At 46.4% G+C, this 20,876-nt stretch overlaps 4 protein-coding genes and 1 non-coding gene across 6 annotated transcripts; 1 reads left to right on the top strand and 4 right to left on the bottom strand.

The window, feature by feature from the left end:
• Window positions 1-265: 265 nt before the first annotated feature.
• Window positions 266-339, bottom strand: TRNAE-CUC. Its single transcript has one exon. It is a non-coding gene; the product is annotated as a tRNA-Glu (tRNA).
• Window positions 340-975: 636 nt separating this feature from the next.
• LOC112269948 (F-box protein At4g19940-like) lies at window positions 976-3,065 on the bottom strand. Of its 2 annotated transcripts, none has more exons than XM_024457497.1 (2): window positions 2,929-3,065; window positions 976-2,602 (listed from the first exon to the last, which is right to left on the bottom strand). In XM_024457497.1, exon 2 carries the CDS (start codon window positions 2,547-2,549, stop codon window positions 1,284-1,286), a length of 1,266 nt encoding a protein of 421 aa, XP_024313265.1. In that variant the 5' UTR covers window positions 2,550-2,602; window positions 2,929-3,065; the 3' UTR covers window positions 976-1,283. The 2 variants fall into 2 exon arrangements, with proteins under 2 accessions (XP_024313265.1, XP_024313266.1); XM_024457498.1 differs by lacking the exon at window positions 2,929-3,065 and adding an exon at window positions 2,716-2,914.
• A 3,264-nt stretch (window positions 3,066-6,329) lies between these two features.
• Window positions 6,330-7,161, top strand: LOC100844030. The gene is made up of 2 exons (XM_003560322.4): window positions 6,330-6,598; window positions 6,688-7,161. The coding sequence occupies exons 1-2, from the start codon at window positions 6,467-6,469 to the stop codon at window positions 6,808-6,810; spliced, it is 255 nt and encodes an 84-aa protein (XP_003560370.1). The 5' UTR covers window positions 6,330-6,466; the 3' UTR covers window positions 6,811-7,161.
• A 697-nt stretch (window positions 7,162-7,858) lies between these two features.
• LOC100840799 lies at window positions 7,859-10,606 on the bottom strand. The gene is made up of 3 exons (XM_010241728.3): window positions 10,305-10,606; window positions 9,825-10,222; window positions 7,859-9,016 (listed from the first exon to the last, which is right to left on the bottom strand). The coding sequence occupies exons 1-3, from the start codon at window positions 10,408-10,410 to the stop codon at window positions 8,300-8,302; spliced, it is 1,221 nt and encodes a 406-aa protein (XP_010240030.1). The 5' UTR covers window positions 10,411-10,606; the 3' UTR covers window positions 7,859-8,299.
• A 3,683-nt stretch (window positions 10,607-14,289) lies between these two features.
• On the bottom strand, window positions 14,290-19,324 carry LOC100840499 (probable protein phosphatase 2C 58). Its single transcript, XM_003563283.4, has 13 exons — window positions 18,987-19,324; window positions 17,963-18,106; window positions 17,629-17,685; window positions 17,417-17,547; window positions 16,884-16,947; window positions 16,678-16,786; window positions 16,311-16,464; window positions 15,709-15,834; window positions 15,504-15,627; window positions 15,358-15,434; window positions 15,210-15,262; window positions 15,022-15,076; window positions 14,290-14,937 (listed from the first exon to the last, which is right to left on the bottom strand). The coding sequence occupies exons 4-13, from the start codon at window positions 17,531-17,533 to the stop codon at window positions 14,716-14,718; spliced, it is 1,101 nt and encodes a 366-aa protein (XP_003563331.1). The 5' UTR covers window positions 17,534-17,547; window positions 17,629-17,685; window positions 17,963-18,106; window positions 18,987-19,324; the 3' UTR covers window positions 14,290-14,715.
• Between the last annotated feature and the right edge of the window lie 1,552 nt (window positions 19,325-20,876).

Genomic DNA, 20,876 nt, shown 5'->3' with positions numbered 1-20,876 from the left:
CCAGGGTCTCCCTTGGGACAAAATCTGGGAGAGCTACATTCTGAACTCCCTTTCAACAGCAGATTTCTAGCCCACTATCCCCTTAACTCCCATTCCCTACCTTCAATTCCCCCCAACCAAACGCGCTGGGAAGGCAGGAAGCAAGGGTTTAACACTCGTCATCTTGACTGGGCTTAATTTATGGGCCTTAACAAGGTTTGGAAGGGAAATGGAGAGAATAACATCTCGAGCAGCATCAGCAGACAAGTGAACAAAAATTCGAAAACTCCATTGCTGGGACTTGAACCCGGGTTCTCTCGGGTGAGAGCCGAGTATCCTAACCACCTAGACTACGACGGATTCTTGCCCATGAAGATACTTTACACCAGAACATTACCACCACAGCTGCACAAGAACAAAATTACAGCGCCGCTTGACGCAGACAACATGATTATTAGCAATCCCAAACGGCCAAACGGAACACCAACCTGTGCATCGGCCGTTCTCCTTGATCCATATCGTGTCTGAATTTCCCCATGCCAACACATGATCAGCTGTTCGAAATTCAGATAAAATCGAGCCCGAGAACCCACGGCATCATAAACTGGACGAATCTACCTCCATAAACTGGGAGAACATACAGCATGTCAGCATACGCTGGCACGCAGCTGATCAACACTGAAGGTTCACTCATATTGCAAAACCTTGGAATCATACAACGCTTATTGTTTCATCCAGAGAAACAACTATATGCTCAGGCTTTACCATCATAAACTAGCTGCTCATCATGCATCCAGTTTTTTGAAGTTTAGCTTACACGCATTTCCTTTCACGAAGAACAAGAAAGCAATCCCAGAAGAAATGAATGAGATTCCATAACATATTGAGCTGCAAAAACCAAGCTGTCAGCGTATGGAAGGAAAGACCCAAAGTAACCATCTCAACAACGAAAACTATCATATCTCTGACAGAAGTATTCATTCAAAGAGCATCACCAAGTCTGAATCTCTGATCTTAAAAATGCCATCCTTGCTTCTAAACAATGGAAAATGAATGTAAATTTGGCAGCAGGGTCGAACAGCAGAGAAGTTATAAGTTCAGAACACTAACACGATGTTCGAGACAGAATGACAAGCTGATAAGCACCAACTAATGATAGAACAGGTGTTACGGTGACAATCCAAGATGACATGTTCTACTAATAGTACGAATAAGTAAGAAGAGCTAAGAACAAAGGACAAGCCTCATACAGGATAGAACAGATAGATAATCCAAGGCAAAGCAAATCGGACGGTTCTGAACATTCAAACATGCCCAGTGGAGAATAGAGGTTCCCCGTCTTCTTGTATCTCACCTGACGGAATTGGAATAATGCTCTCTTGGAAGCAATACCGAGTAAGCAGCATGTGGTATTGTCTCCTTTCAGTGTTTACAATTCCTAAGAACTTGCCATCAATGTCACAGCGCAACACATAATTTCTATTAAACCGGATTAGCAGCTCACGCTCGTTGAGCACAGCCATGTCCCTAAACGATTTCACCGTGAAATCAAGTGATTTTTTCTTTTTATTTTTCCTTTTGGCAATAATAGTTCGATCTCGTGATGCCTCCACCGTTGACACATCAATCCGGCACTTCAAGGCCCAGATTTCAGCCTGGTAGTCCTGCACCACCCAGACCTCCATAGCTTGCTTGGTTACACGACACCCAAAACCAAGTGTCCCATTTATGTCGAGCAACCTCCCCCGAGAGCCCAGCTGGGTAGGACAGGGCATCAAACTGAATGACTCGGCTACTGTGTCGAACACAATGATTTCTCTGCTTGCGCCCGTCCAGTGCAGGTTGTCGCAGTGGTGGACTGGTGGACAATAGGCGAAACGGAACAGCCGTTTGAGGAACTGCTCTTCCTCGGAAAGCGGCAGCATGCCTGGCATTCTGATTCTGATGTGCCTCGACATGTTGGATCCCACTGTGAGGACATACAACCTGGCTTCATAAAACCTGGGTTCATAAAAGTACTCTGAGATCCAGAGCACCCTGTATTCTCCAGTTGGATGGTGCCGGTACAGGCCGCAGAATCTTATGGTTTCGGATGCGCGATGAGAACGAGGCTCCAAACGGGGCTGCGGTAGGAGAGCATGCTTGCGGATGGTTGGGTTGCAGATGTAGACTCGGGATTCCTGGGAGACGATGAGCAAGCCATCGCCTGCGGCGCGGAGGCGATTCTTACCATGTTTCATGCGCCCTATGAAGGGCCAGAGCTGTTGACCGTATTTTCTGGTACCAGTCTCACGGAGGACGACGAAACCTGCGGCCTGCCCGTTGTCGATGATGGGGAGCGACGGCTGGCGTTGGTGGTGTTCGAGCATGAATTCCGGCGTGGAGGTGGCACTGCGCCAAGACTTGCAGACCGCGCGGCACCGGCCGACGTCCTTTGCCGGCAACAGGATCAGTATCTTGTCCACGATGACCTCCTCGGGAAGGTCGTCCAACACGGTGACACCTGTCTTCCTGTCCGACATGGTGCTCCGTCGGACCCGGCTGCTCGAACCTTTTTTTCTCCTAACCATCTTTCGATCGGATTCTATTATCAGGGATGACGGAACAGAAAGGAAGCTCAAACCTAAAGCAGGAAACAGCAACCATTAGTAAGTACCTCGAGAAGGGAAATCATCTGCTTCAGTAACGTGCAAGAAAAGGAGGAGACGCAGAGGCGAGACGAGAGAGGGGTTTTACACGGGTCTCAAAACCCTCGTTTTTTCACCCCCAAAAAAATGGGGCGGGCGGAGGGAGAGGGGACCGTGGAGCGACGGCGGTGTTGCGACCCACTGTGTTCCGGCGGTTCAGGACCCGAATGTGAGGGGGATTTGAGCGCGGAAGGTACTCCAGGTCGGAAGAAAAAACGAAGGGAGGGCGGCGGACAAGGGTTTGGGTGGGCAAGATGCTCACCTAGGTCAGGGAATAAGGCCGTCCGCCGCCGCTCGGCAACCCCTCGTGCTCCGATTCGGTGGGGTTGCTCGAAGGGGGGTGGAGCACGCGGTAGAGGAACTGAGGAAGAGAGGCCTCGGCCGGGGAAGTGAAGAGGAGACGGGGAATTGGGGGCTTTGAGGGGGGTGGGGCCTTTCAGGCAGTGGGTTTGTAAACTGTAAAAGGAGAAAATACTGTGGAGTGGAGGAGCTCTGCTCTTTGTTTGAATTTTCAGGATTTTTCGTCAATGCTACTCCCTCCGTTTCATATTAAGTGTCAAATTTGTTCAAATATGGATGTATCTGTGTCTAAAAAGCGTCTAACTACATGTAATAGAAAGTCAGCACTGAGGGAGTAGTACAATCAAGAAACTACCGGATATTTTAGACATATATACAATTCAAAAAGATTTTTTTTATCGAGCTCATCAATGAAGAATCTTGAATTCTCGATGTTTCTATAAAAACCACAGCTCACATCTAATTCTTCTGGAGAGTTTTTTTTCTACAGCAACAAAAAATGTTCAGCATCAACTAAGATTCTGATGGTAAACTAATTTGGTCGATATGCTATTCCAGTCACACACTAGCTTCCCCTGGAACCAACCCACTTCCTTGACCAACACTGCAGCCTCCTTGAATTTCCCACATTTACATGCTCCAGCCCTGAGTACGTACTGATCCATCAAGAAGATACAACCAAAGTACCAAGTTTATTTTACAAACAGATCGGAATCAAGGAACAAAATTACTTGCTCATACTGAAGTAACAACCAGACAGAAAAGGGAGATAATTAAGTACCGAATACACACAGCTAGTCAATGCAAGTATGCTTAACAAAAACATCTGAACGCAAAAGAACAGGAAGCTGGGTGGTATAACATCCATATATCTGGCAAAAGTATTTACTCAAAGAGCATGACCAAGACTGAATCTCTCATCGTAACAATGTCATTCTTTCTTCTTAACAATAGAAAGTAAGAAAACGTAAATATGGGCAGCGGGGACGAAAAGAAGTTAAGTTACTGCAGCATAGATACTCCATAGTTCAGAATAATATAATGACACGATGTTCGTGACATAATCATAAGCACCATCTGTCAACTGATAATAGAACAAGTGCTACTGCAACCATCTAAATGAGATGTCCTACTAATAGTACTAATAAGTAGGAAGAGCTAGGAACAAAAGGCAAGACTCCTATTAAGGGGCGAAGCCAGGAAAATACACTGCTGGTCACTCTTTATAATTTATTGGTGTTATTGCATATTATTAAGAACATTTCTCTCTATATACGAAGGATTAGCAAATATCGTTGGTGTCATTTGACTCCAATGAATACATGCTGGCTTCGCCCTTGCTCATATAGGATAACGTAGATAGGTAATCCAAAGGTCAAAGCAAACCAGTCAGGAATTCCCATGGAGAATGGAGTTCCTCATCTTTTCCTGCATCACGGAGCGGAATTGGGATAATGCTCTCGCGGACGCAATGCCGAGTGAGGGACATACGATATTGTCTCTTTCCAGTGTCCATCATTCCTAAGAACTTGCCATCGATGTCACAACGCAACACATATTCTTGATTAAAGTAGATCGGTAGCTCACACTCGTTGTTGAGCACAACCATATCATAGACATGCCTCACCACTACTTTATATGTTTTCCTTTTGTTGTTGAGAGTTTTCTCTAAATGAAGTTGGCGTGATGCCCCCAAAGTTGACGCGTCAATCTTGTACTTCAAGACCCAGACTTCGGCCTCATAATCCTGCATCACCCAGACATTTATAGCGGTGTAACGGGCAACCGGGCAGCTAAAAGCAAGCACCCCGTTCATGTCGAACAACCTCATCAAATAATACCGCCGCTTGGTGGGAACAGGAGCACACATCGACCGGAACGACTCGGCTACCGTGTAAAACACAATAATGTCGTCTCCTGCGCGGTGGATAAGGCCTCTGTCGTCGTAAACACTCCAGTGCAGGTTGCCACGGTGATGAACTGCTGGAGCGTACAAGTACAACAGCTCGGGCAACAACATTTGTTTCACCGAAGACGACGACATTGTTGGCATACTGACTCCGATATGCCTCGGCTCATCGGATCCCACTGTGACGACATATAACTTGTATTTGGTCAAGTGCTGTGAGACCCAGAGCACCCTGTATTCTCCGGTGGGGTGGTGCTGATAGAGGCCGATCACGGTGTTGCGGATGTCTGGCCCGGACCGAGGCTGGGGCAGGAGAGCATGCATGCGGATGGTCGGGTTGGAGATGTAGAACCGGGAGGACTCCCCGGAGAGGATGAAGAAGCCCTCACCGGAGGTGTGGAATTTCTCGTGGACGTAACAGACGAAGGGCCTGAGCTGTTGTTGGTCGTCACGGTAGACGAAGAATATGGTCTCTTCCCCCGGTGCTCGGATGAGCGGGAGCAACGGCTGGCGGCGGTGGTGTTCGAGCGTGAATAGGGGGTGGAGGTCGCGCTGCGCCACGACTTGCGGACGCGCGGCAGCGGCCGACGTCCTTGGCCGGCCGCAGGATGAGTATCTTCTCGATGATCTCCTCGGGCAGGTCATCGAGGACGGTCCTGCCTCTCCTGTCCGGCATTGCTGCTGCTGCGCTCTTCTGAGTCCGGTCAACTGCAAATTATGAAGCATCATCAGGCGTTAGTAGTGCACGAGATAAACAGGGAGCTTTGGTGCTCCAGATCGATCTGAAGGAGTAGGCGCAACAACAAACTGTTTCCCAGAGATGCAAGAAAAAGGAGACACGGAGAGGGGTTTAGCCTGGGGTTCAATCAAAAACCCTCCTTTTCACACCCCCCCATATAAAAAAAAATTAATCTGGCGCGGACGCAGGCCGGGAGGGCCGAGGGCGGTCGATTTTGAGCACTAGTGGTAGTTGGGGAGAAGAGCGAAGAGAAGGCAGCGGAGAAGGTGGCCTGAGAGAAACGGCCGGCCTGGCAGTTTGGGCGGCGAAGATGCTCACCTGCGTTGCCGTTGCGTCGTCGGGGAAGAAGCTAGCTAGGTCCGGCCGCCTCCGCGCCGCCCGGCAAACCCTGGGTGCTTCTGTTCCGAAAAGCCTTCTTCACCGTCGAAACGAAGCGGAGCGCATGCCGATGCAGGCTCCGTACCGAAGAAGCCCATAGCAGAGCAGAAAAAGCCCAGAGCAAGACTGAATCGATAACTACCTCTCCTCTTAGATCCGACGGGCCCGGCCCGCGGGCCGCGGTGCCCCTATTGCACAGCACGCCACCGCAGGCGGCTTTGGCCTTCGTGGCAGGCAGCCGACACGTGGGAGCGCCGCAGCGCGCCAGCAGAGAGCATCCAATTCTCCCCTTTGCAAGAGCCAGGAAAGCGCACGCGTCGTCGTTCGTCCAGAAGCTACCGCTGCGCCTGCCCAGCTTACATAAACCACGCCGGCCGGGTTTATGATCCAGCCTCTGCACACGCTTCTTCTCTCGCTCTCTTCTCTTCTCACCGATCGATCATCGCTAGCACTCCGCAGCAGGAAGGGGAGATCATGGAGAGCGGCGGGAGGAGGAAGGAGGAGGAGACGCCGGCGCCGGCGGCGAAGGCGCAGAGGGGAGCGGCGTCGCTGGGCGTGTCGGTGCAGGAAGGGCTGCAGCACGCCAAGGCCACCGTGCAGGGCCTGGTCGGTAACTCCATCATCGGATTTTTAGCCTCGATTAATGCCTCCTTTTCTGATCGAGTCGAGTGGCGTTGGGTTATTTCTGGGATCAGGTGCAGAAGGCGACGGCGCGGAGCGAGGAGGAGGCGGCGCAGGCGGACATGCGCGCGGCCAAGGCGCAGGTGGAGGCCACCGACGAGGCCGAGGCCAAGAAGAAGCAACTCACCACCGGCTGACGTCACACTTCACCGCCGATGGTGTTAGATCCTGGGGTCTGTTCCCCACACTTGTCAGCTTCGTTACGTCTTACTACTGATTTGTAACGTAATCACCCAGCAAGCTGCTGCTGGCTTTGTGATTCTCGTCACCAACTGAAAAACTGTGTATCGTTACCTTTGCGAAACTAGTTATTTGAGCCTTTCATTTGCTTCGCTTGGAGAGCTTAATAGGCTTCGAGGTCGGTCGTTCCTCTGAAGCTGCTGCATGATGTCTGCTCTGCTAGTACACTCTGCTGTGCTAGCTGCAATGACTTCAGATGTAAGATCCAGAGAAAATTTAACCGAAAACTGCATCTGACGTGTTTAAAACAGAGGCGTCTGAAATCCTGAAGGAAGACACAAGCTGACATCTCTGCAGTGTGTAATATCCACAGATCACCATGGTCATGTTTGCATATAGGCTACAAACAAGATGTCTTGGCTACGTAGCTAATTAGCTGTACATGCTAGCAAAGCTTTTTTTTTTTTGAGAAAAGATAGAAGCAACCACAATCTGAGTAAGCAGCAATGTGCCCAGAATCAACATAGACCGGGTAGAACAGCTGAACCCTGCAGAGAGACGCTGGAACTCTGGTCTAACACAAATGAACGGCATGATCACAGACATGGATTGCTTCTTGATTGGCTGCAAGATGTAGTATTGAGTTTTGTCGCGACATCCTAGACTAAGCTGCAATGGCCGAACCTGTCCAGCCCTCCAGGGGATGTCCGGCGAAAATGGTCTGAAGTTGCAAATCCCGTGAATAATAGGTGCAGAAGTTTCAAAAATCACCTCTCAAATAATTTGTGGTGCTCAGAAAGGGTATATTCTACATCCATGCAAATCTTGATTATCAAATATCTTGCATTTGATCCTTAAATTCCACATGGATATAGGCCATAACCTTCCCAGGCACTATAAATCAGTTGAGGATCTTCGAAACCTTTACACCCCATTTTCATGGAATCTACAACTTTTAGGAGCATTTTCACCTGATATTTCCTAGTTCCTATTTTTCTAAGTTCAAAACCGGGAAACCCTACTCATGACGAGCTAAACCATCCCACCTCTGCCCAGTACAAAGAACCAGAGGGCAACAATCAAAACAAAGTATAAGTACTCAGGTACAACTCACACTGGGCATTCTACATAGAAATATCTTTATGTAGCAAACATGCCCGCAGAGTAACAATAATACATAAATCTAATGAACAATGTTCTCATGCAAAGTTACCTGGAGAATGGCAATCAAGTTACATGTCCTACAAGCCGGCATTGGACTTGCAACATTCTAACTTGATTACCAGCACCCAAGAAACTTAACAAGTAAACACTGCCCATATGCATTATTGTTACCATACAAACTACATATGGGTGGCAACCTCACCTAGGCATATGTTTCGCGATAAGATGATGACTAATGAAAGAATTCAAGCAAGAAGTTTGGGTGAGGACCAAGGTATGGTGTTACTCCTCCTTTGGCACGAGTTGGATCCCATCATTTGTCATGTCCATGTCTTCCTTCTTAGTTTCCACAGGGCTATTTTCATGTACTTCTGTACCCATGTTTGTGCTTTCTTTCTTAATTTCTATAGGGCCACTTTCATCTACCTTGATGGCCATGTCTAGGTCGCCCATAATTACGGCTGGAATTTCAGTACAATCATTTGCATTTAACTTACTTCCACAAGGAGAAGCCAAACCTTCCTCAGTTTTCTTATTCATTCTCACAGCCAGTATCGATGTCCAAACCTTGTTTAATTGACTGTGCTTCTTGCCCCGCAGATGACCAGCCATGGTCACGTTGCTATCGCACCTGACTTTGCAGCGATCGCACCATAGGTAATTGTTCTTCTGAACAACTTCATGCATTGCTCCATCTACTAGGATGCATATTTTCTTAGGTTCATCACTAGGGCCTGTGCTGTCCTTATTCCCAGTGGTCGTCTGCAAGTTGTTTTTGACATAATTGATCACATTGCTGGCTCCACATTTAGCTAACTTCGCCTTATGTTTTCGTCCTTCAAGATGCTCATTCAGACCAGCTTCACAAGTTGCTGTCATCTGGCATAGTGCACAGCTCCAGTCCTTGGCTGGTTTCTGTACTTTCCTTGGTAAAGTAGTTGCAGCAATTTCATCTGCCTTCCTCTTCATCTTTGGAACCTTCATTTTCGATGAAACAGCCTGAAATTTTCAGAGCAGTAGTAAACTTGGGAGTGCATGTAACAACATTCTGCTGCTCTAGAAGAAAAACATGTTATGCACATTTGCTTGAGTGAAACTATTTCTCTTCATGGAAAGTACTGTATATCTCTACAGATAAGAATATCGCTCAAAGGAATACATAGACACAGGTAAAATTGATGGTTAAACATCAGCATCCGGTGAAGGGCATGACGGACCAAATAAGGTGTGAAGCACTTAATTGCAGATTTATAATATTGCCAAACCTAGATACTGAAACCTACAAGTAATTCCTTACAAACTCTGATCTTATCCCTGATGTCCCCAGTAAACACTGCCATGCTTCATATCTTTCACCAAAGAGTGGTTGAGAACAATATCTTCAGTTATTCCCTGTCACTCTTTTTTACCCCAAAAGGGTAAGTACTGATTTATTCCAAATAGTATATGTTTTGCTCTGTTGAACCAACCAAACTAATGTTGTCTCTGGATAACAAGGGTTGCTCACTTATGCATCACTAGAACATTTTACAAAATTACATGTTGCTGCTAAGTTGAGCATAACGACATTTCTAAGCACCAAGTGAAACAACCCGTGTATAGCTAGCATAATGGCAACATTAAGCTAAAATGCAACAGATAGTTGGATAGTGCGCAGAGCTCTGAAGTGACAGAACGGAATATGGAAAGAATTCCTGAGCCAGGTAGTCGGGTTTTTTATGCCAAATCTGGAAAAGAACTACAGAAGTACGATGGCAATGCCCCCCTTTCCTGAGCAATCCAAACAGGGAGGTTTGTGCGCACATACCTCAGGTCTCTCGCTCGGCCCGATCTCCCGCAGTTCGAGAGTACGCTTCGGCTTCGGCCTCGGCGGAGACCACCTCCTCTCATCACCACGGGGCAGCATCATCTGCCCAAACCCGACGGGCCCACGAGGCCCGAACTGATCGAACCCCGGCCAGGCTCCAAACCCTTCAAATGGCATTGGCGGCAGCGTGTGCGGAGGCGGGAGCATCGGCATCGGCATCAGCGGCGGCGGCATGACGAAATCTGGAGCGAAGAAGGGCCCAGGCCCGAACCCGCCGTGGACCTCGAACTCGCGGCGCACCTCCTCCTCGACGAGCCGCCGCTTCACCTCGTCTTGAATGATCCGTTCCCGCATCGCCGCGTCCCACTCGAACGGCGGCGGTGGCGGCAAAGGCCCACCTGCGCGAGATGCGCGAACAGCGTCAGGGGGTTCCGAGGAGTGAGCTCAGAAGCTCTGCCCCAGCGGTGATTAGTGGTTTACCTTGCATGCCACGCGGCACGAAGTAGCCGTCGCTGGGGCGGGAGACGCTGGAGGCGGGCGGCGGCGAGGTGGGGCCGCGTTCACCGGCGCGGAAGCGGAACTCCATGGCCCGCGGCGGCGCGTATTGGATGGAGGGGCGGTAGGCTAGGGTTGCTTGCTGGGTCAGACGAGCAATTGGAGAGGATTTTCCAGCGGCGGCGCGGTGCTATTCAGTTTGGAGTGGAGAGGACACCGCGGGTCCGCGGCGGCGACCGCGCTTCCCCTCGCTCACCCATACGGCACGACACGACATACGTTCGGTTTCGCTTCGGCTTTGTTGCTTTTCCCAGGACAGGAAGTGGACCGATTTTCAGTTCGGACAAGCAAAGCCAAAAAGATCGAAATCGAGGTGCTGTTAAAAAAAATTAACACGAACATAATAAAAAAATACGTGAATTAGGTATTTTGGTGACATGACAGGACAATAAAAAAAGCGATAACTAGATATGTTACAATAAAATCACATAAAACAAGACAAGATGCGTATATAACATAATAAATGACAATGATATCATGTATAAGTTACTCACCACTGTAGAGGCAGTAACTAATAACATAAGAATGTTACCACTCTAAATTATTTTCCATTATGACCAGCCTTACAAGGCCGGCCATATCAAATCATCACAATAGATCATCGATCAAGCGCGATCCGGAACTCAATCCACACGAGATGAAAGTGAAACACGCGAGGGAAGACAGTGATATGTTGCAGCAGCAAGCCTCGTCATCGACAGCCAAGCAAAGCAAGGACCATGGCCACCGCCAGCACGCTTCTAGTACCCCTGACGTTGTCGGACGAGATGCTGGTGGAGATCTTCGCCCGACTGCCAGCCAAGTTCGTCGGCCGTTGCCGCTGCCTGTCACACTCCTGGGCCGCCGCGCTCTCGTTCTCCTCCTTTGTTGACCTCCCTCCAAGCATGGCGGCGCGGGCATGAGTAGCACCAATTGCAGAAGTTGATCCCCGGCCTAGTGCTCCCGCAGCTGGACGTGGAGTGCGTGCTCCGGATGCTAACCCTGAAGACGTGCCACGGGCTGGCCCTGCTCCACCGTTGGCCCTTCCACAGCCCCTATGTCCGCAACCCGAGCACGGGGGCTCTCCTGCCGCTCCCTGGCACCAAGGCGCCGTCCAGGTCTCCCTTCTCCAAAAAACTGGGAATACGATTGCCCCAAAAACGCTCCCTTGAAATTTAATCTATTTATTATGCCAAATATCTTTGAGTGTGTCCATATCTTAGGCGTCTAATTTTTTAAGCAAAAGATTTAATTCCAGTCGATAGTATCAAAGCTACTCCCTTCTATTTTGTTTCGAATCTTAAAGCACGATTTAGATCTAACAGCTAAACAATCAACTTATCCTAACTAAAAATCATGCGACTTACGTATAGCGAACCTTAATATCTATTTTGTTAAGTATGGAAATGTTTCTGGAAGCAAAAAGAATATAACTATATATTTACTCTTATAAAGACGGAACTGGATAATCCACATACATGTTTTTATCTTTGTGTGAAATATTGGAGTATTGGAAAAATACATAACACCAAGATTATTACAAATTTGACGGTTTATATTTATATGCTTTGCGACATTGTATATGCATGAAACTTATTGAAATACTGAATGTTAAAACAAAACGTTATAAGAATTATTAAAAAAATAGAAACAAACACATTAGAATGCAATTTTACAATTATAAAATAAATATTTAATATTATATGTTACAAATAAATCGCAACAACATATGAGTAAAATCTCCTCACCAAAGTTATCTAAACCCAGCTTGTTATGAAATCGACCACATCTGGCAAACAAGTCCATGAAAACGCCCACTTGGCGAGTTTTGTCTCTCTCAGATGCGGCCTTGGTGACGAGATTAGGCGATATGTGGCATACCGGGCAGCCCGTGTAGCGAAGACAAACACACACATGAAGAGGCTCGATTAACTTCCTAACAGACAATCAAGGCGAGACAGAGCAGCTGCCCGGGTCAGATGCGGAGTAGATGGAGCAGCAGAAGCCTCCTCCTCCTGCTAGAGGCGCTAACTTGAACTTCGGCGCATAACCACCTTTTTGTGCCGTGCGTGTCGTGCATCAGCCGAATTTGAATTTCGGCGCATAACCACATTTTTATGTCATGCGTGTCGTGCATCAGTCGCATCGCCAGTTCAACCAGTGCGTGAGAAGCAAGTCTCCAAAGAATTCAGAAGAACGGTTCCCCTTTGCTTCCTACCTCCTCTGACGATGGCGTCCATGGCTGGAGCTTCAATCACCGGCGAACTCCTAGGTTGGAGCGGTGCACGAAGACTGGTGCAGAGGGCGTGCCCCTCGAATCGACGGTTGCGAGCCGAAGGGGAGGGCTCGTGTCCGCGTCGACAGGCGGAGCCTTTATCCTCGTCGAATCACCAGAAACTTTGAAAATAAAATTTACTATTATATTTCGCTCAAAATCGATTTCACTGACTCACCGGTGCGGGCTTGAGCCCCATGTCCGCGTCCGTACCGGCTGGCAACGCAACTCGGAGGAGGAAAGGATTGTCGTGTAAGTTTGTCGGGCTCCATAAAACAACGGAGAGGGAGGGGAGGGGAGAGGAGAGGAAGGGAGGAGAGGCCGCACCGACAGCGGGCGGCCTAAGATGAGCATCACAATTTTACATTTAGGACCTTAAGTTTGTTTCGAATCAACCCGCGCTCCACCCTCTTTTAGCTCTGGTTTCATTCACACCCTTAGGTTTGATAAAATCAACACACCGTCCAGATATCTTATGGAGGAGCATGTAGTGCGGGTTGATTCAAAACAAACTTAAGGCTCTAAATGAAAAGTTGCAAATGCTAATCTTGTGCCACTCATCTTCGATCCAACGGATCATATCAGGATTTACAAGTTTTCACCTAAAACCAGTTTTCACTAGATACTTTCCGTCTTTCCGAAGCACAAAGACCTGAATTTGTTTTGGGTTTTAACTCTCGATGCTCAAAAGTCCAAAGGATACCCTGAGGGTCACCATGTTGCACCCCTAGGTACAATATTTCGGTCCACCTCACACACATGCGACGCTAGGCACCGACCCCCACTATGGATGGCAATGGGTACCCGATACCCGCATACCCGACGGGTTTTTACCGGTTTAAGATGCGGGTTTGGTAATGAAGAATACCCGCGGATATGTAAATGGTAAGATTTTGTACCCGACGGGTTTGGCGGGTACATGTATGGTATTGGAAAACCTGACCCCGTCTACCCGCACATACAGTTGTCAGTCCAGTACAAGAGGCCCATTAAACCCTACCTAAGACCCAACCCAATATTATTCGTATATAAGTTTCCCTCATCCCACCCTGCCTAAGGCCCATTATGATGTTTTGAGGTTTCAACCGGTCCTCCGTACCTGTGGCGAGTGTAATAAAATTTCATATCCGACCACGGGTATGGGTTGCAGTTAAGGGTCAGGTACGAGTATGATTGAGCTGTCCTAGTCCTGCCGTCCCACCTCAAGCCGGTGAGGTGATGACTCACTTAGGCAACTCAGACCTTGTGGTCTACATCTCATCGCCTACCTCACAAGTCTTCGTCATTTTTTTTATAGTCATCCAGTAATTCAAGTTACCCAAACCCAAACTTTTGAGTTCACATTTTTCTAGGCTAATTTGGGATATCATTCCTATAAACCTGAATTCCGGAAAACCCAAATAACCCGACCCGAAACTTAGGGTTAACCCGAACATCTACCCTGAGAAGCGGTTGCGACTTGCGAATCTGGTACAAGCCCTATAAAATTTCCGTGGTTCATACCGGCGCCTTATTCTTCTTGGTATATGACAATAAAGACGGTCAGGCCATCGCCACTCAGCCTGCCATGCCGGATGCTGGAGTGTCCGTTGCAACTTGCAAGTTGAAACACAACCCACAAGAAAGAACATTAGGATAATGTGACACTCAATAAACTTGCAAGTCAATAGTGAAATCTGCACAGAAGCTAAAGTCATAATAATGACACTGAATATACTCATTCCACATTTCCATCAAACGACCGACGGCACCAAATCATTAACAAAAGATTATTACAAACAGAAGCAACACAAGGCTGGTGACCGGGTACCAACTGGGTGTATTGACAGATTCAGCACGCAGTTGATATCTACACTTGCATTTTTTCCATCAACATGCCTTTTAACCACCACAGCATCGGCACATCAGACCAAGATTCAGGATTCATGAGTCATTCTTTAGCTCTCAGGGTTACCGGGCTACCACATCACAAGCCATTCTTCTCCATGTCCGTGCTGAATACACAAGTACCACAGGTGCACCGAAAAGAAAGACCCGCTGGACTGAAGAAAAAGAAATGGAAAAACAGCAGTGTGAGTTGACTCACGGCTGTTCTGTGTTGCCAGCTGCTAATTGTTCCCCAGCACTGTCATTCTTGCCCTCGATAGATGGTTGTTCACTAGCACTGGCATTCTTCTCATGGTCAATTGGCTTCTTGAACTGCACGAGGATCATTGTCATGTTGTCGCATCCTTCTCCACCTAAGGTTGACGGAGCCAGGCATCTATCCAGCACTCTTTCACATACTGCAGAAAGGCTGCTCTCCTGCATTTGTTTCATCCCTTGAGTACTGTTGATGGCCTTGAAATCCATACAAGTTTAATACTGCAAAATTAACTTGGTACTCACAGTGTTTATGTGCTCGTGGATGAAATCGACTAGCTGTTGGCTAGACATGCAATCCCTATTTATCATGAGATCAATGGAAGAAATCGTCAAGTTGGAACTTGGAAGGCTCAATCAATAACTTACACAAAATATGAAACTGGGCACAGAACACATGCAATTATAGAACTTATCAACAGAGAGGGGCTTACCAAATGCCATCACATGCTAAAACAAGAAAGTCATCGTCATCACAAAGCTCCACCTAAAAAAAAGAATTACATCACATGAACTACCAGCAACAAGGACCATCAGTTAACTGGAGAACATTAAACCAACGGCAGAAGCTGAATTGCTTACGGTGTTTATGTCAGGGTTTGCAGTCAACATTTGCTTATCAGGAGACAAGAACTTGTTCTGTTTAAATTCCATATCTCCTAAAGAAGTATTTGCATATGTGAGGAATCATCTAAGGTGCAAGATACGAACAAAAGTAAGATGCATACCAATCGCTCTTGCCAAATTTATAGTTCCATTTACTCGTCCCATTTGGATGTACCCCCCTGCTTTCAGTATTCTTTCTCTCTCTGCTTCAAGCTCTGGTTTGTGGTCTCTTGATAAATTGTACGCCTATATTGTAGATGCAACCAAAGAAATGCTCATGCATATATCTTCTCGTCTAAACATACTACAAAGACAAGCACAACATACCTGGCCTTTCCTTGAGATAACACAGCGGGAATCTCCGGCATTTGCCACAACAAGTTGACTATTTCTTACTATTGCAACACAGGCTGTACTCCCACAGGTTGGCCCACTAAAATCGGAGTGTGGTCCCTGGTAAATCAAACATGTAAGACTGCCTGAGTAGCCCAAGTGTTAAACTGTAATAATACTGCAGAGGAATGCAGAGGAATGCCAAAATTGTAACATTGCTGACTGTATGACAGCAGGATTAAAATCTTTGAAACTAAATTAATTTGTCGACAGTACCTATTATTGGGAACAAAAACTTCTGTCATTGGTGGTGTATAATGTATGCCTTGTCTGACGTTCTCCTTCCAATACACAATGACATGCATTTAGATGCATGCTCAAGAAAGAAAAAATCCAGTTTGAATTTTAGTAGTTTCAACTTTCTTCATACATAACTCTTCTTTGCAGCATCAACAATTACTGAAGTCTTTAAATGATAAATTGGTCACACGAAATTCAGGAAACAATTATAAAGCTATACCAAATCAATTGGAATGCAGATTACTTGTCCTAGAAGTAGTTACTGAACACGCATTTCACATCAGTTGTACAAGTACCTCCTCAAAAGCCCAATCATCATGTTGATCATTTGAATCACTGCCTTTTGGAGACCAGATCAATCCTTCTATCATGCCAGTAAACTGGTTTATCTTATCTCCAAGTGCCTGTAGTTCCCGCCAGCCTCTTTGACCCCGCATCATCTCGTCCATTCTGAAACAACAAAATCACAACTACTTTAATATCATCTTGCAAATAGAACTGTCAATACAGAATGAATGGAAAAACCATTCAAACCGGCGATCTAAAAGTTTGCAATACCTGAAGAAAGCTCTATGGACAGATTAATATCATCTTGCAAAGAGAACTGTCAATACAGAATAAATGGAAAAACATTCAAATCGGCGATCCAAAAGTTTGCAATACCTGAAGAAAGCTCTATGGACAGAAGTTCCCAGGTCACCAACTGAGTAGACTTCACTTTTTAGAACTTCTCTGTGTAGATATTTTGCACAGAATTTGGCTACCACTTTTCCTGAAACAAGGTGATATGATGATATAGACGACCATTTTATATGATGTGGAAAAGATCATGGCAACGAAAAGGCGTTGGACTCCACAAGCAATCTTACCGCCATGTCCATCAAAAACACCGAAGAATGATGTGTCCTTGTCGAGATCTAGCAAAGCTGAATGCTGGAAAATTGCTCACAGGATTAGAAATTTCATAATGAAGTGATAGTATGCAACTATAGCTGAATGAAAATTGATGAAGTTCCATTGGCCTGATTTTATTAGTACTGTACTGCCGAATCATAACTTTTAATTTGCTGATATCCCTATTCAATATATCCTTTCTGGTTCCAGCATAGGCTATTTTGTGGTATCAACTCATGGTTTGCTACATTTTAAAATTCAGAAAATTAAAATGTGGGATTAGAAAGACATAAGACACCACTTATCTCACGTGCACAGCTTTGCTTAACATGGCGTCTATCAACAAATAAGCACCCATATACCCACCCCAGTGACAACATTACAGTCTATAAGAAACTACGCTCACCATGTGAATCTTAGGAATTCTATATCTCTACAGTTTCAAAACTTTCTGGAGGTTTTCATTAAGAAAAATCTATCCATGGAACAAAGAAGAATATAAACTCACAGCATCTTCCATGGTCGCACGCCACCCTTGCATGGAGGAAAGACCAAATTTAAGTTTATCATTTTCCCCGTCTTCAGATAGCTTCTCAGTTTTGGGGGTACTAAGGTAAACTCCCATTTTTACAAATGTACCTGATAGCAAAACATGTCAATGGAAAGTAAATTTACTACTTACTAACACACTTTTTGGGTTTTAACGGAGTGATAACATACCAGGTCAAGAATTAATAAGGTTGGAAACAAATTAGAGACACACAACTTCAGTTACTCCTTCACAGAACAGAGAAACAGTTTGTTAGCACCGGTATGCATATATAGCCATTCATCTGTAACCATCATAATGACACATAGTGCTGCAAATTTGGTGTTTGTTTACGATGCACTAGCTGCCAAGTTAATATCGGTCAGCAACTAGAGTAAATATGAATGAGAGAGCATTTACCAATGAAGCATTTACAGACAAATCAGACATGCAAAGTCAATTATGTAATCGATTAAGATTATTATGATGTACCACTATAACATTGTGAAATACGAGAGAAAGTACCTCATAACGTTACAGATAGCAGCGTAGTGCACATTTAATAACATCTACACCAAGTAGCTCCAATATTTATTCTTAACATTCCAATGTATACAATATCTTGTCAATGACAGTTCCTTGGTCAATATGCTCTGCAATCCAAAGTCCCTGCAAAAAAAATGAAAATGGAGAGCCGAGAGTGAGAGAATGGCAGGAGAGAAGCGACTAGACAACATATTTGCAAATCACCAGTATAGACCCAAATATATGGAAAGCATTAGAAGATAGAGAAAAAATCAGTGAAAAATGGTTCCATTTTGTTATCGGAACTTGCCAGTTCAACATATATAGTTTTCCTAACTCGACATGTTAACTAGAGCATTGCAAGCCTTCCATATGCATAACCATGCGATGCTTTTCCGATCAGAAAAGGAAAGTGAAAGTCTCATCCCAGTAATGACAAAACCAGTCCAATCCCGAAGAAACATATAACCATGGGGCTTCTTAACCTAACAATCATCATACATGAGTATGGAAAACGTAGAGATACAAGACCGTCCCGAATGCAATTTGCATGCGAAGAAGAGAAAAGGTCCACTCTACTGCAGCCAACTACAGGTTTTCTTCTAGCATGCACTATTGAGGCGAAACAACTAAGGAGTGGAGTACTACACAACATCCTGACCTCTCCTTAAGCTGCTCAAGCTTCACCAAGCAGCAGCAGATCCCTAAAGACCTAAACGGGCTATTATACCAAGTCGGGAAAGTGGGAAGCTCCATTTGCCGCTGAAATTAGCCAGAAAACAGCAGCAAGGCTTCCGAGCTTCAGTAAAAGCTAGTGAGCAGTAGTAGTATTAAGTAAGCTGCAACAGTTACTCCGTTAGAGTAGCCTAGCCAGCAGAACTCCCCCAATCGGAATTCGGAACCTTCCAGATACTCAGACCAGAGGTAATTTACTAAGCAGCGACCCATCACCAGTGGGATCTAAGTCTCGGCAGGAAACTGGAAACATAACAGCAAGGGGGGGTTTCAGTTCCAGTTCCAGTACCTCTGTGCTTTGAGAAGGCGGCGGGAGGAAGAGCCGATGGGATCCGGGAGGAGGCTCGGGCGCCGCCGCGGGAGCTGTGAGGAGGAATCGATGGGGACGGACGGATCGCCCCGGCAGCTGCGAGTTGCGATTGCTTGGAGGAGGAGCAGGGAGTGAGGAAGAGGAAGGGAAATGGGGGAGGGATTTGGTTTGGAGCGTGGTGATGTGCGAGGAGCACGCAGCACTGGGGTCTCCGGATTGCGCGTGGTGGACCAACGGCCGGCGGAGCCTCAGTCGCCAGCAAAGCAAGCAGCCTCTGGAATGGTCATGCGACGACGTCACCACCTTCCGCGCCGCGGTTTCGGCCTGGAATTCTTCCCGGAATTTCCTTTCTTTCTGCTGCTCGGGCCTCTCCTGTACGGTCCTACTCTCCTTTTTTCTTTTCTTTTCCTGACAGCTCCTTTGGCTTGTGCCTCTCCTTTCTTTTGCGACCGTCACGCGACTGTAACTTAAGCATGGATCATCTCGAACATAGAATAAACCAGCAGCAGCAGTAGTAGTAGTTGGATGACTCTTATTACACGCGTTATGACTTTTCCTCCGAAATCCGACGAACAACCCAGCTCACCAGCTGGAGATAAGAGCATTGGTCTCAGAAAAAAGGGAAATCGTTTGGTCACTCGCTGAAAACAGCATTGCAAGCCGTGTGAACTAGGCTGCTAGTACTATAGCCTATAGGAGCAGAGGCAGAGCATTGTGTGCCTTGGGCCTGTTTTGTGGGCGTACGTCATGAACCAAACGTTCCACTGAATTAACAAGGCGATGAAAATCGAACACGAGAACGACGGGTGGATTCAGATAGGGTTAAGGTTGCACGCTTTCCTTTTTCTTAGGGACGCTTTCATGCATACTTAACTGCTAAATTTAAACCCTCTCAAAAAAAAACTGCTAAGTTTAAACATAGGCATGCATGACAACAGATTATAGGCTTTAGCGGCCCATAGCAAGACGCCATGTCAGAAACATCGCGTCGGCGTCTCTGTCTGCCTACTCTTTTCCCTTTTTCAGAATCGGTGCCTTTTTTTTTAGCAAATTCAGAATCGGTGCCTGATGCGGGGCATGGCCTGGCCCAACCTGCTACTGTCGGGCTGGTGTCTCGTACGGGCCCAACAATGTTTCTATGGGCCTTGAGCGCACTGAGGAATGTTGCTCAACGAAGAGCACGAGGGGGGCAGCATACAAGAAACTGTCGTCCACCGTCTCCTTTCTCTTCCTCGTCTTCTTTAGAGAAACACTCACCGCTGTCTTCTTCCAAGAAACTTCGATCTCTAGAAATTTTCCTCGTCTCTCACGGTCGATTTGTCCTTAGGAGACGAGGGAAATCACGGATCAACATCTGTCATCTAGTTTTGCTAACTTATTTTGCTAGGTTTTTGTGTGTTTTTCGGTGGCGTTTTTGTGATGGAGACGCCGTCGTCTAGAAGATTGATGTTCTGGTTCCTTCATCATCCTGGTGTAGGCGTTGCAACCTACGTCATGGAGTTAGTAGTTCTCACGACACGTCTTTTCGGGTTGTTGGTATTTTTCCTTGTGGATTCATTGACGGAGAAGCAGTTTTACATCTTGTCTCGCAAAGGGTATTACCCCGGCCATGGTGCGTTCAATGATCTTAGGTTCTCATCGTTTGAGGTGAGATGTAGCTTTTTAAAACCTCTGAGGTTAGTTCAGCTTGTGCGAGCATGGTATTTTGCAATTTTGTCAACAAATACGTGGAAAAGTATCAATATGCGAAGGATGGATCAAGAGAAGTTTTCTTCGAAGGACTACAATGAACGAATATTTTTGTTATTTGTGTTCGCTTGTGTATCGATCTTTTGTACTTGTCGCTTGAACGAATAAAGCCAGATCGTT

The sequence above is a fragment of the Brachypodium distachyon genome, chromosome 1 (genome assembly GCF_000005505.3).
Source record: "Brachypodium distachyon strain Bd21 chromosome 1, Brachypodium_distachyon_v3.0, whole genome shotgun sequence".
NCBI lineage: Eukaryota > Viridiplantae > Streptophyta > Magnoliopsida > Poales > Poaceae > Brachypodium > Brachypodium distachyon.
Note: the sequence above shows the minus strand (reverse complement) of the source record. Positions and strands in the feature narration are given on the sequence as shown.

Coding starts and splice junctions, on each gene's coding strand:
- LOC112269948 (XM_024457497.1), bottom strand. CDS start 2,549: ATGGTTAGGAGAAAAAAAGGTTCGAGCAGCCGGGTCCGACGGAGCACC.
- LOC100844030 (XM_003560322.4), top strand. CDS start 6,467: ATGGAGAGCGGCGGGAGGAGGAAGGAGGAGGAGACGCCGGCGCCGGCG. Junction 6,599..6,687: donor AGGCCACCGTGCAGGGCCTG/GTCGGTAACTCC, acceptor TTCTGGGATCAG/GTGCAGAAGGCGACGGCGCG.
- LOC100840799 (XM_010241728.3), bottom strand. CDS start 10,410: ATGGAGTTCCGCTTCCGCGCCGGTGAACGCGGCCCCACCTCGCCGCCG. Junction 10,223..10,304: donor CGTGCCGCGTGGCATGCAAG/GTAAACCACTAA, acceptor CATCTCGCGCAG/GTGGGCCTTTGCCGCCACCG. Junction 9,017..9,824: donor GGCCGAGCGAGAGACCTGAG/GTATGTGCGCAC, acceptor TGAAAATTTCAG/GCTGTTTCATCGAAAATGAA.
- LOC100840499 (XM_003563283.4), bottom strand. CDS start 17,533: ATGGGAGTTTACCTTAGTACCCCCAAAACTGAGAAGCTATCTGAAGAC. Junction 15,628..15,708: donor TTATCTCAAGGAAAGGCCAG/GTATGTTGTGCT, acceptor TCTACAATATAG/GCGTACAATTTATCAAGAGA. Junction 15,263..15,357: donor CAAACCCTGACATAAACACC/GTAAGCAATTCA, acceptor TCTTTTTTTTAG/GTGGAGCTTTGTGATGACGA.